This window comes from Pristiophorus japonicus, chromosome 2 (assembly GCF_044704955.1).
Source record: "Pristiophorus japonicus isolate sPriJap1 chromosome 2, sPriJap1.hap1, whole genome shotgun sequence".
In the NCBI taxonomy this organism is placed as follows: Eukaryota; Metazoa; Chordata; class Chondrichthyes; family Pristiophoridae; genus Pristiophorus; species Pristiophorus japonicus.
In genome coordinates this window covers 127,694,802-127,708,972 of record NC_091978.1, presented here as the reverse complement: position 1 = coordinate 127,708,972, position 14,171 = coordinate 127,694,802, and the positions used below count along the sequence as shown (strand labels likewise).

General features: G+C 45.4%; 1 protein-coding gene across 6 annotated transcripts in view; it reads right to left on the bottom strand.

Moving 5' to 3' along the window:
- kif2a (kinesin family member 2a) overlaps positions 1–14,171 on the bottom strand; it is a 225,386-nt gene that overhangs the window by 100,348 nt on the left and 110,867 nt on the right. For 4 of the 6 annotated variants that reach the window (XM_070869241.1, XM_070869257.1, XM_070869248.1 and 1 more), the window contains exon 9: positions 8,344–8,424. The exons of the other annotated variants lie outside the window; for them this stretch is intronic. In XM_070869241.1, the coding sequence (XP_070725342.1) occupies positions 8,344–8,424 (81 nt within the window). The remainder of the gene's footprint in view (positions 1–8,343; positions 8,425–14,171) is intronic. 6 annotated transcript variants of the gene reach the window in all.

Below are 14,171 nucleotides of genomic sequence, written 5' to 3'. Positions count from 1 at the left end.
GCACACCACTAACCACCGATTTCCAACCCGAAAAGGACCCATTAATCCCGACCCTCTGCTTTCTGTTAGCCAGCCAATTCTCTATCCATGCTAATACATGTCCTCTGACTCCGTGTACCTTTATCTTCTGCAGTAACCTTTTGTGTGGCACCTTATCGAATGCCTTTTGGAAATCTAAATACACCACATCCAACGGTACACCTCTATCCACCATGCTCGTTATATCCTCAAAGAATTCCAGTAAATTAGTTAAACATGATTTCCCCTTCATGAATCCATGTTGCGTCTGCTTGATTGCACTATTCCTATCTAGATGTCCCGCTATTTCTTCCTTAATGATAGCTTCAAGCATTTTCCCCACTACAGATGTTAAACTAACCGGCCTATAGTTACCTGCCATTTGTCTGTCCCCTTTTTTTTTTTTTAAACATTAGCTGCTTTCCAATCCGCTGGTACCTCCCCAGAGTCCAGAGAATTTTGGTAGATTAATATAGAAAACATAGAAAATAGGTGCAGGAGTAGGCCATTCAGCCCTTCTAGCCTGCACCGCCATTCAATGAGTTCATGGCTGAACATGCAACTTCAGTAGCCCCTTCCTGCTTTCTCGCCATATCCCTTGATCCCCCGAGTAGTAAGGACTTCATCTAACTCCCTTTTGAATATATTTAGTGAATTGGCCTCAACTACTTTCTGTGGTAGAGAATTCCATAGGTTCACCACTCTCTGGGTGAAGAAGTTTCTCCTCATCTCGGTCCTAAATGGCTTACCCCTTATCCTTAGACTGTGACCCCTGGTTCTGGACTTCCCCAACATTGGGAACATTCTTCCTGCATCTAACCTGTCTAAACCCATCAGAATTTTAAACGTTTATATGAGGTCCCCTCTCATTCTTCTGAATTCCAGTGAATACAAGCCCAGTTGATCCAGTCTTTCTTGATAGGTCAGTCCCACCATCCCGGGAATCAGTCTGGTGAATCTTCGCTGCACTCCCTCAATAGCAAGAATGTCCTTCCTCAAGTTTGGAGACCAAAACTGTACACAATACTCCAGGTGTGGCCTCACCAAGGCCCTGTACAACTGTAGCAACACCTCCCTGCCCCTGTACTCAAATCCCCTCGCTATGAAAGCCAACATGCCATTTGCTTTCTTAACCGCCTGCTGTACCTGCATGTCAACCTTCAATGACTGATGTACCATGACACCCAGGTCTCGTTGCACCTCCCCTTTTCCTAATCTGTCACCATTCAGATAATAGTCTGTCTCTCTGTTTTTACCACCAAAGTGGATAACCTCACATTTATCTACATTATACTTCATCTGCCATGCATTTGCCCACTCACCTGACCCATCAAAGTTATAACGAATGCATCTGCTATAACTTCTGCCATCTCTTTTAATACTCTGGAAAGCATTTCATCAGGACAAGGGGACTTGTCTACCTTGAGTCCCATAGCCTGTCCAGCACTACCCCCCCCCCGCCCCTCGTGATAGTGATTGTCTCGAGGTCCTCCCTTCCCACATTCCCGTGACCAGCAATTTTTGGCATGATTTTTGTGTCTTCCACTGTGAAGAACGAAGCAAAATAATTGTTTAAGGTCTCAGCCATTTCCACATTTCCCATTATTAAATCCCCCTTCTCATCTTCTAAGGGACCAACATTTACTTTAGTCACTCTCTTCCGTGTTATATATCGGTAAAAGCTTTTACTATCCGTTTTTATGTTTTGCGCAAGTTTACTTTCATAATCTATCTTTCCTTTCTTAGTCATTCTTTGCTGTTGTTTAAAATTTTCCCAATCTTCTAGTTTCCCACTAACCTTGGCCACCTTATACGCATTGGTTTTTAATTTGATACTCTCCTTTATTTCCTTGGTTATCCATGGCTGGTTATCCCTTCTCTTACCGCCCTTCTTTTTCACTGGAATATTATTTTTGTTGAGCACTATGAAAGAGCTCCTTAAAAGTCCTCCACTACTCCTCAATTGTGCCACCGTTTAGTCTGTGTTCCCAGTCTACTTTAGCCAACTCTGCCCTCATCCTCTTTGTTTAAGCATAGTACGCTGGTTTGAGACACTACTTCCTCACCCTCAATCTGAATTACAAATTCAACCATACTGTGATCACTCATTCCGAGAGGATCTTTTACTACACAGGACCAGATCCAAGATAGCTTACTCCCTTGTAGGTTCTGTTACATACTGTTCTAAGAAACAATCCCATATGCATTCTATGAATTCCTCCTCAAAGCTATCCCGTGCAATTTGATTTGACCAATCGATATGCAGGTTAAAATCCCCCATGATTACTGCCATTCCTGTTACACATGCCTCCGTTATTCCCTTGATTATTGCCCGCCCCACCGTGAAATTATTATTTGGGGGGCCTATAACTACACCCACCAGTGACTTTTTCCCCTTACTAACTCTAATCTCCACCCACAATGATTCAACATTTTGTTCATTAGAGCCAATATCGTCTCTCACAACTTCCCTGATATCATCCTTTATTAACAGAGCTACACCACCTCCTTTCCCTTCTTGTCCATCTTTCCAAATTGTCAGATACCCCTGTATGTTTAATTCCCAGTCTTGGCCACCCTGCAACCACGTTTCTGTAATGGCCACCAAATCATACCCATTTGTAATGATTTGTGCAGTCAACTCATTTACTTCATTTCGAATGCTGCGTGTGTTTAGGTAGAGTGTTTTAATACTAGTTTTTAAACCATGATTTTTAGTTTTGACCCCTCCTGCAGCCCCTTTATATTCATACATATTGTCCCTTCCCATCACTTTGTGGTTTACACTTACCCCAGTGTAGGAGGGCAGGAGGGCAGGAAAAAAAGTGGGAGAGCTATAGTGATCGGGGATTCAATTGTAAGGGGAATAGATAGGTGTTTCTACGGCTGCAACCGAGACGCCAGGATGGTATGTTGCCTCCCTGGTGCAAGGGTCAAGGATGTCTCGGAGCGGGTGCAGGACATTCTGAAAAGGGAGGGTGAACAACCAGTTGTCGTGGTACATATAGGCACCAACGATATAGGTAAAAAACGGGATGAGGTCATCAGAGACGAATTTAGGGAGCTTGGAGTTAAATTAAAAAGCCAGACCTCAAAAAGGTAGTAATCTCAGGATTGCTACCATTGCCACGTGCTAGTCAGAGTAGGAATCACAGGATGGCTCGGATGAATACGTGGCTTGAGCAGTGGTGCAGAAGGGAGTGATTCAAATTCTGGGGCATTGGAATCGGTTCTGGGGGAGGTGGGACCAGTACAAACCAGACGGTCTGCACCTCAGCAGGACCGGAACCAATGCCCTCGGGGGAGTGTTTGCTAGTGCTGTTCGGGAGGAGTGAAACTAATATGGCAGGGGGATGGGAACCTATGCAGGGAGACAAAGGGAAATGAAATGGAGACATAAGCAAAAGCTAGAAAGGAGAACAGTAAAAGTGGAGGGCAGAGAAACCCAAGGTAAAAAACAAAAAGGGCCACTTTACAGCAAAATTCTCAAGGGTCAAAGTGTGATAAAAAGACAAGCCTGAAGGCTCTGTGTCCCAATATGAGGAGTATGCGGAATAAGGCGGATGAATTAACTGTGCAGATAGCAGTTAACGGATACGATGTGATTGGCATCACGGAGACATGGCTCCAGGGTGACCAGGGCTGGGAACTCAACATACAAGGGTATTCAGCATTTAGGAAGGACAGACAGAAAGGAAAAGGAGACAGGGTGGCGTTGCTGGTTAAAGAGGAAATTAATGCAATTGTAAGGAAGGACATTAGCTTGGATGAGGTGGAATCGGTAATGGTGGAGCTACGGAATACCAAAGGGCAGAAAACGCTAGTGGGAGTTGTGTACAGACCATCAAGCAGTCGTCGTGAGGTTGGGGACAGCATCAAACAAGAAATAAGGGATGTGTGCAATAAAGGTACAGCAGTAATCATGGGCGACTTGAATCTACATATTGATTGGGCTAACCAAACTGGTAGCAATGCAGTGGAGGAGGATTTCCTGGAATGTATTAGGGATGGTTTGAGAGACCAATATGTCGAGGAACCAACCAGAGAGCTGGCCATCCTAGACTGGGTGATGTGTAATGAGAAGGGACTAATTAGCAATCTTGTTGTGCGAGGCCCCTTGGGAAAGAGTGACCATAATAGGGTAGAATTCCTTATTAAGATGGAGTGTGACTAAGTTAATTCGGAAACTAGGGTCCTGAACTTAAGGAAAGGTAACTTTTATGGTATGAGGCGTGAATTGGCTAGATTAGACTGGCAAATGATACTTAAAGGGTTGACGGTGGATAGGCAATGGCAAACCTTTAAAGATCAAATGGACGAACTTCAGCAATTGTACATCCCTGTCTGGAGAAAAAATAAAACAGGGAAGGTAGCTCAACGGTGGCTAACAAAGGAAATTAAGAATGGTATTAATTCCAAAGAAGAGGCATACAAATTAGCTAGAAAAAGCAGCAAACCGGTGGACTGGGAGAATTTTAGAATTCAGCAGAGGAGGACAAAGGGTTTAATTAAGGGGAAAATAGAGTATGAGAGGAAGCTTGCTGGGAACACAAAAACTGACTGCAAAAGCTTCTATCGATATGTGAAGAGAAAAAGATTAGTGAAGACAAACGTAGGTCCCTTGCAGTCGGATTCGGGTGAATTTATAATGGGGAACAAAGAAGTTGCAGACCAATTGAACAAGTACTTTGGTTCTGTCGTCACAAAGGAAGACACACAATAACCTTCCGGATGTACTAGAGGACCGAGGGTCTCGTGAGAAGGAGGAACTGAAGGATATCCTTATTAGACGGAAAATTATGTTAGGGAAATTCACGGGATTGAAGACCGATAAATTCCCAGGGCCTGATAGTCTACATCCCAGAGTACTTAAGGAAGTGGCCCTAGAAATAGTGGATGCATTGGTGATAATTTTCCAACAGTCTATCGACTCTGGATCAGTTCCTATGGACTGGAGGGTTGCTAATGTAACACCACTTTTTAAAAAAAGGAGAGAGAAACCGGGTAATTATACCTGACATCGCTGGTGGGGAAAATGTTGGAATCAATCATTAAGGATGAAATAGCAGCGCATTTGGAGAGCAGTGACAGGATTGGTCCAAGTCAGCATGGATTTATGAAAGGGAAATCGTGCTTGACAAATCTTCTGGAATTTTTTGAGGATGTAACTAGTAGAGTGGACAAGGGAGAACCAGTGGATGTGGTGTATTTGGACTTTCAAAAGGCTTTTGACAAGGTCCCACAAAGGAGATTGGTGTGCAAAATCAAAGCACATGGTATTGGGGGTAATGTTTTGATGTGGATAGAGAACTGGTTGGCAGACAGGAAGCAGAGAGTCGGGATTAACGGGTCCTTTTCAGACTGGCAGGCAGTGACTAGTGGAGTGCCGCAGGGCTCAGTGCTGGGACTCCAGCTCTTTACAATATGTATTAATGATTTAGATGATGGAATTGAGTGTAATATCTCCAAGTTTGCAGATGACACTAAACTGGGTGGCGGTGTGAGCTGTGAGGAGGACGCTAAGAGGCTGCAGGGTGACTTGGACAGGTTAGGCGAGTGGGCAAATGCATGGCAGATGCAGTATAATGTGGATAAATGTGAGGTTATCCACTTTGGGGGCAAAAAACAAGGCGGCAGAATATTATCTGAATGGCAGCAGATTAGGAAAAGGGGAGGTGCAGCGAGACCTGAGTGTCATGGTTCATCAGTCATTGAAAATTGGCATGCTGGTACAGCAGGCGGTGAAGGTGGCAAATGGTATATTGGCCTTCATAGCAAGGGGATTTGAGTATAGGAGCATGGAAGTCTTGCTGCAGTTGTATAGGGCCACCTGGAATATTGTGTTTAGTTTTGGTCTCCTAATCTGAGGAAGGACGTACTTGCTATTGAGGGAGTACAGCGAAGGTTTACGAGAGTGATTCCAGGGATGGCTGGACTGACATATGAGGAGAGACTGGATCAACTGGGCCTGTATACACTGGAGTTTAGAAGGATGAGAGGGGATCTCATAGAAACATAAAAGATGCTGACTGGACTGGACAGGCTAGATGCGGGAAGAATGTTCCCGATGTTGGGGAAGTCCAGAACCAGGGGACACAGTCTTAGGATAAGGGGTAAGACATTTAGGACTGAGATGAGAAACTTCTTCACTCAGAGTTGTTGACCTGTGGAATTCTTTATAATCACCACAGATTCTGACGGTGCCGTCTCCCTTGAGGACTGGAACAATCGGACTGGCCCACTCAGAATTCAATCAGCGAAATGATGCTTTCTCATTGCAGCCTGTCCAATTCAATCTCCACCCTCTCATCATGTAAGGTATCGCGCTCTCGCCTTGTGATGGATGGGTCGCGCCCCCGGAATCAAATGGATCTGCACTTTTGCTCCTTGGAACTTCCTGATGCCTGGTTCAAACAGCGAGGGGAACTTGTTTTAAGACTTGGGCACATGAGATGTCGTCGACTGACGACAGCGCTCGGACGTCGTCCCAGTTCCAGCGTACCTTTCCCAGTCAGCTCCTGCCAAACAGCGTGGGGCCATCGCCCAGTATCACCCAGAGTGGTAACTCGTGCACTGCTCTATCATAGGAGACCTTTATGGTAGCACTGCCAATTACGGGAATCAGTTCCTTTGTGTACGTTCTCAGTTTAGTACGAATGGGAGTCAGGACTGGTGTTGAGGCCTTGCTGCACCACAACTTATCGAAAGTCTTTTTGCTCATTATTGACTGGCTTGCGCCAGTGTCCAGCTCCATGGACATCGAGAGTCCATTTAATTCAACCTTCAGCATTATTGGTATTGTGGTAAATGTATACTTCTGCCTCCTCGGTCTGAGGCTCTGGTACGTCGTGATCCACCGTGGATCTGTCCTCCTCTGCAACATGGTGGTTTGCAGGATTAGCAGCTCACCTGCACATATGTTGGAGGTGTCCCATTGTTCCACAGCCCTTGCAAACGTATCCTTTAAAGCGGCATGAATGGAAACGATGATCACTCCCGCAGCGCCAACAAGGTGTTAATGGCCTTGCATTCACCATCCTTGATGATGGACTCAGTCATCTGCGGACATGCAGCTGCAAGTCCTGCCCTGTACATTTCGATTTGAAAACAACGTTACTTTGTTCACAGTACTTGCAGCAGCACTCGTGTGCTAAGAAATGTGTTTGGTATTGTCAGTGGTGGCGATAAACGCCTGGACTATCGCTATGGCTTTACTCAAGGTTGGGGTCTCTACAGTCAAAAGTTTGCGAAGTATTACTTCATGGCCAATGCCAAGTACAAAGAAGTCCCTGAGCATGAGCTCCAAGTGTCCTTCAAATTCGCAATGTCCTGCTAGGCGCCTTAGCTCGGCGACGTATCTTGCCACTTCCCGGCCTTCAGACCTCTTGTATGTGTAGAACCGATACCTCGCCATCAGAACGCTTTCCTTTGGGTTTAGATGCTCCCTGACCAGTGTACACAACTCATCGTACGACTTGTCTGTGGGTTTCGCTGGAGTGAGCAGATTTTTCATGAGGCCATACGTTGGTGCCCCGCAAACGATGAGGAGGATCGCCCTTTGTTTGGCAGCGTTCGTGGCCAACGAGCTGGAAGGAGAAGCGAAGTATTGGTCGAGTCGCTCCACGAAGGTTTCCTAATCATCTCCCTCCGAAAATTTCTCCAGGATGCCCACAGTTCTCTGCATTGTTGCAGTGGGGTTCGTCATTTCTATCTCGTCGCCAGTTGTTACGTCTTGAATAAAGAGTCAGACTAGATACTGCAAGCTCAAAGTAAGGTGTGACTGTAGTCCTTTATTACAGATCTCAAAGTGCCTCTCTAGCCTGTGAGGCCTCTTTATATACAGGTGCTCCCAAGGGATTGTGGGATCCCTTGGGACTCCAGGGGATATGTCCTCTGGTGGTTAGACATGGTAATTACATGTTTACATACATAAGCTCAGTCAGTAATGGGGAGGGGAATCAGGAATCCCGGATCAATGGGACTGCAGTTTTGGACAGGAATGTGTGATGGAAAATTAAACAGCAGACAATGACATAAATGCATAAAGTCTAAAATAAACATTTTGAAAATGTGAGAGGAAACCCAATTTAGATCCTTTTTTGTGCAGTTTTGAAAGAAATTGTTCTGATGCACATGAATCTTTCAGTGTTGTCACACCAGCATATCAGGAAGTATCACACCACCATGACATGCTTCCGGGTTGCCCCATTTCAAAAATCATAAACTAGATATTCGGAGTATAACTTGGTTCCTTGCAATGGTTGACTAATTTTTCTATCTACTACCTCTCACTTTCCTGCTACCTGGTTAGTTCCTGCCTGCTACCTGATGGGGTTCTGCCTGCCTCCTGGTTCCTTAATGCTTGCTGCCTCCAGTTGCGTCTTAAAGCTCGGAGGGGCACAGTTTCTGGAAGAGGGAAGGTGAGGATATCATTTTTGAATATTTCCATTAGCAACTACAGTACTATAAATAATTACTACTCGATTATTTTTCAAAAAAAGATCTCAAATAGTCAGCTGTCACTTGTATGATAATCCAGGGAATGGTAGCATAGTGGTTATGTTACTGGACTAGTAATCCAGAGGCCTGGACTATAGATCTGGAGACACAAATTCAAATCCCACTATGGCAGCTGTGGAATTTAATTCAGTTAATTCAATAAATCTGGAATAAAAAGCTACTATGAGTAATGCTGACTATGAAACTACCGGATTGTTGTAAAAACCCATCTGGTTAACTAATATCCTTTAGGGATGGAAATCTGCCATCCTTACCTGGTCTGGCCTATGTGTGACTCCAGACACACAGCAATTTACTTGACTCTTAATTGTCCTCCGTAATGGCCTAGCAAGCCACTCAGTTATAACAAACCACTACAGGAAACAATAAGAATAAACCATGTGACATGCAGCGTTTCAAGGTGGTGACTCAAGGGTAATTAGGGATGGGCAATAAATGCTGGTCTTGCCAGCGGCGCCCACATCCTAGGAACAATTTTTTTAAATTAAAAAAAAATCTCTTCAAGCAGCATTTATTTCAGAGTAAACAATAGCACAGAATTGCATGTAACCTTGTGGCATGGGTCGATAATTAGTTGGGAGGTATATGACTTGGATGAAGGAATATTCAAGTTTGCAGATGAGACGAAGTTCGAAGGTACAGCAGATTGTGTGGATGGGAGCAGGAAGTTACAAAGGGACATAGACAAATAAGTGAGTGGGCAAAATTGTGGCAGATGGAGTTCAATGAGGGAAAGTGTGAGGCAATCTCAGGATTATTTCCAATGCCACACCCTGGATAAGTAAAATATAGATATTATGGTATAGGGCAGGTATGAATAGTACAAGTCAAGACACTAATACATGTACAACATCCTGAATCTGGAACTCCGAAAACTGGAATTGTACGAAAAGCGGACATTTTGCGCATAGCTGATGGATGCGTCCCGAAACCAGAATTATTGTCCAAAAACAGGACATTTTGAGGTTATAAGAGGGTAAGAAAAGACAGATGGTCACCAAAGTTTGTGCTGAAGGTAGTGAATTGATCTGACACGGAAAATGGTCCAGATTAAAAGCACTCATCAGTATTAGGAGGTTGTGAGGAGTCGGAAGTTCCTCCACCTCAAGGTGGGGATTGTAAAATATCATCTATTGACAGACTGTATATAAAACTTGCTTATGAATGATAGAAAATGGCCATATAACATAAAATGAAACCTTTAGATATTCAAGACTTTAAAGGAATGGCATAGAATCAGGCTAAAGGGAGTAGCTTTGCTTGCGTGCTTATCTTTTAAAGAATGTAGAACTAGCTATGAGAAACACTGTAGAACAACACATTCCAAAAGGCTGAGATCGGTCCCACATGCAAGAGAAATAAAGATGCTGCAAGACCACTCAACAGCCAGTCTGATAAGGGTTAACGAATCAATGTAGCTCTGTAGATCAGTTGTAAGTCAACCGGTAGTCGGGAAGTAGTGTTCACGAGATCACCAAGCCTCGAAAACTGTGCATGTAGAACCTTTGTTCATTGAAGGTTCATTCCTATGCTGTTAGGTTTGACATGCTTCCCCTGCATATGCTTGAATAAAGATCGGAATATTGCACCAAGGTTTCGTCTGAGTGATTCTGCGGTCGCTCTATGGGCTGGTGTAGATTCCTTATTTCAGGGAATCCACCTTGAAGAGGAGAAGTCGTCTTTTTACCCCAACATTTGGCGCTGCGAGCAGAGTGCAGATATTCTGACCCAGACGATGTGGCAGCTATTTGGGTGAGAAACCTTTTTTGTGCCAACTACAAGTTAGAGCTGTAGCATTGATGGGGAAAGAGGTAATCTGTATAAAGAACTAAGTCATAGCGAACCACGGAAGGACGAAGACAGAGGTAGGGATAAGTGCATGTCCTGAAGCGTGACAGGTGACACGGTAATAACAAGGAGAAGCCTGTATTGATCGTGCATGGCGCAAACAAAGGAGGAATACAACTAAAGGGGCGGTAGGAAAAAATGGCCAGTGAAATGGAATGGAGACCAGAGGGGTCTCTGATATGTATGCTAGCAGAGAAAAATGGGCAATTAATAGAAGCAATGAAAAAGCAAGGATGGCAACCAGACGACACGCCAGACAGAGGAAATGCTGGGACAATCAGACGAAGAATAAAATGGAACAAGCCTATGTGATAATACTCGCCCGCTACCGGGGACAAGTAAAAGAAAGAGATACTCAAACAAAACAAATTCAAGAGTTAGAAGCTAAGATAAATAAGCTGGAGGAAGTAAAAGACGGAACCAGATGGGTAGAACAGCGCGCAGCTGTAACAGGACCGCCTACGGCACCAGCAATAGCGCCGCTGTACCCCTCGGTGAGCAAGAGTAGTCCACAAACCCAACCTGACAGAAGTCCGGACTGGGATGAGTTGGCCGAGGACAAGGACGAAGTAGATTGACCCCCGGCATATGATAGTGGTTACCTACCAGCGGTGCCTATATACACCACTACGATCCCCGCCAACAGACAAAGACCAGCCCGAATTACCATACAGGAGATACCCCTCAGTCCACGAGAGATAAATACTCTTGAATGAATTGCCAACCCCGAAACCAAATAGTAGGAATACGGAATTCTGGCAAAAGGTGGCAGAGATGCTAGATGCCTATAACCTAACCTTAGCAGACATTCACAATCTGGTGAAAGCCAAAACAGGTCTGGTAAATTGGCAAAAAAATGACACTTGGTACAAAGCGGGCACTGGCAGAACAGGGGAGGGGACCAAATGGCAAGTGCGCAAAAATTGGAATACCTCAAGCACGGGATGGATGCATGCTGGGGATCGGTTAGAACGAATTGGAGTAGGATACTGAAAGTAACTCAAAAGGCAGGTGAAAGTGTAGGGGAATACAGGGAACGAAAGTGGATTGAGTACAAAGACCACTCCGGCACGAATGATCCTGACAATGACGATGCAGCATTTTTGAAAATGTTTAAGGATGGACCTGGGGAAGCCCATCAAAAGATAACGAAGTTAGGATTCAAAATGGGGGACGATTACGATTAAACTCAGGAATGGGCAGAGAACACAGGAGTTAAAGGCAGAACAAAAAGAAAAGATAGCTAAAATGGCAGGAGTGATAGTAGCAGCAGAGGCGAAGGGTGAGGAGGAACACCCCCGTGCAGCTCCCCTGATATGTTTTAACTACAATCAGGAAGGTCACTTAACGAAAGAGTATCTGCAAAAAAGGAAAGGATACAGAAACCCTAGAGTGAAATGTTATAATTGTGGTAAACCGTGACACTTGTCCAAAGATTGCTGGAATAAGGGAGGCACAGCAGGAGGGCGAGGCCCCCAACAGGTGAAAAGGGAAAAACCATTAACCCGGGAAGGACATCATCAACATGCTCCGATTAGCCAGTACACGCTAGGGGTTACCGGTGGAGGTATGGGATGGCAACTGGAGGATCCAAGAATGTTTATTAGTGCAGTGTTAGGAGGCCGGCAATGTGATATGCTAGTAGATACAGGAGCGTCCATATCCATAACCAACTTAGACTTGCCCCTGACCCGAAGGACCGTTAACATACAAGGAGTGGGAGGGTGATATAAGAAGGCAACCCGAAGTGAGATGGTGTTACTAGAAGTACAAGGAATAATCCTACCTACTCAGTTTTGGTGCTGCCAGAATACAGAGGGCACCATATTGGGCATCGATACCTTGAGATATTATCATAGGCAGTCCCACGGGATCGAGGAAGACTTGCTTCCACTCTTAGCATGAGTTCTTAGGTTGCTGTACAGTCCAATACGAGAACCACAGTTTCTGTCACAGGTGGGACAGATAGTTGTCGAGGGAAAGGGTGGGCAGGGAGCCTGGTTTGCCGCACGCTCCTTCCGCTGCCTGCGCTTGATTTCTGCATGCTCTCGACGACGATACTCGAGTAGTTCAGCGCCCTCCCGAATGCATTCTCTCCACTCAGGGCGGTCTATGGCCAAGGACTCCCAGGTATCAGTGAGGATGTCACACTTTATCATAAAGGCTTTGAGGGTGTCCTTGTAACGTTTCCTCTGCCCGCCTTTGGCTCGTTTGCCATGGACAAGTTCAGAGTAGAGCGCTTGCTTTGGGAGTCTCGTGTCTGGCATGCGAACTATGTGGCCTGCCCAGCGGAGCTGATCAAGTGTGGTCAGTGCTTCAATGCTGGGGATGTTGGCCTGGACAAGGATGCTAATATTTGTGCGTCTGTCCTCCCAAGGGATTTGCAGGATCTTGCGGAGACATCGCTGGTGGTATTTCTCCAGCGTCTTGAGGTGTCTACTGTACATGGTCTACGTCTCTGAGCCATACAGGAGGACGGGTATTACTGCGGCCCTGTAGACCATGAGCTTGGTGACAGTTTTGAGGGACTGATCTTCAAACACTCTTTTCCTCAGGTGGCCGAAGGCTGCACTGACGCACTGGAGGCTGTTGGATCTCATCATCAATGCCTGCTCTTATTGATAAGAGGCTCCCGAGATAGGGGAAGTGGTCCACGTTGTCCAGGGCCACGCCGTGGATCTTGATGTTTGGGGGCAGTGCTGTGCGGCGAGGACAGGCTGGTGGAGGACCTTTGTCTTACTAATGTTTAGCGTAAGGCCCATGCTTTCATACGCCTCGGTAAATACATCGACTATGTCCTGGAGTTCAGCCAGTGTGCGCACAGACGCAGGCATCGTCCGCGTACTGTAGCTCGACGACAGAGGTTGGAGTGTTGATGCTGCCAGAATACACCGGGCACCATATTGGGCATCGATACCTTGAGAGATAGGAGTACGATAGACCCCCAGCATAACTGTGTAATTTTGGGGGATAAGCACGAAAGCCAAATTAAGTTTGAACACCCGGGACACCAGCAACAATGAGTGGCTGGAATAACCCTAATCGGACCTGAGTTGGAAATAAAGGGTGTATGGGGTAGCGTGTGCCAATTATACCCAACTCTGTGGGTACAATACAATCAGGATTGTGGGGTGCAGGGATACCACCCATCAAAATTTCCGGACCAGAGCACAAAGCTCACCGACAGTACCCATTAAGGCCCGAAGCTGAGGCAGGGGTCTTTCAGATAGTGCAGGAATGAGAGGAACTAGAGGTAGTGAAACAGGTAACAGCCTCCACTAATTCACCTGTGTGGTCGGTAAAGAAACCAGACAGGTCTTACAGGCTAACTATCGATTATACTGCTCTGAACAAGGTTACTCCTAGAGAGCACACGATAGTGGCAAATCCAGCCACAATTTTTAATGGCCTGGATCCAGAACATAAAGATATTCACCGTGCTCGATACAGGGAACAGATTTTGGGCCATATCGTTAGATGAAGAGTCCCAAGGGAAATTTGCCTTCATCGTAAAAAGAAAAGCAATATACATAGACTAGAGTGCCACAGTGATTCCATAATAGCCCGAGTATATTTCACCGAGTAGGAGACGTAGGAGAAGGAAGCACACTTTTGTAGCATGTGGATGACATCCTTATTGCCTCCAGTACAGACCACCACCATATAGTAGCTTTAACTACAGTGCGAGGAGCTCTGCAGAATGCGGGATTAAAAATAAATCCTAGGAAGGTACAGGTGCGAAGGAGTGAAGTAACATATCTATGATACATAATAACATAGATGCC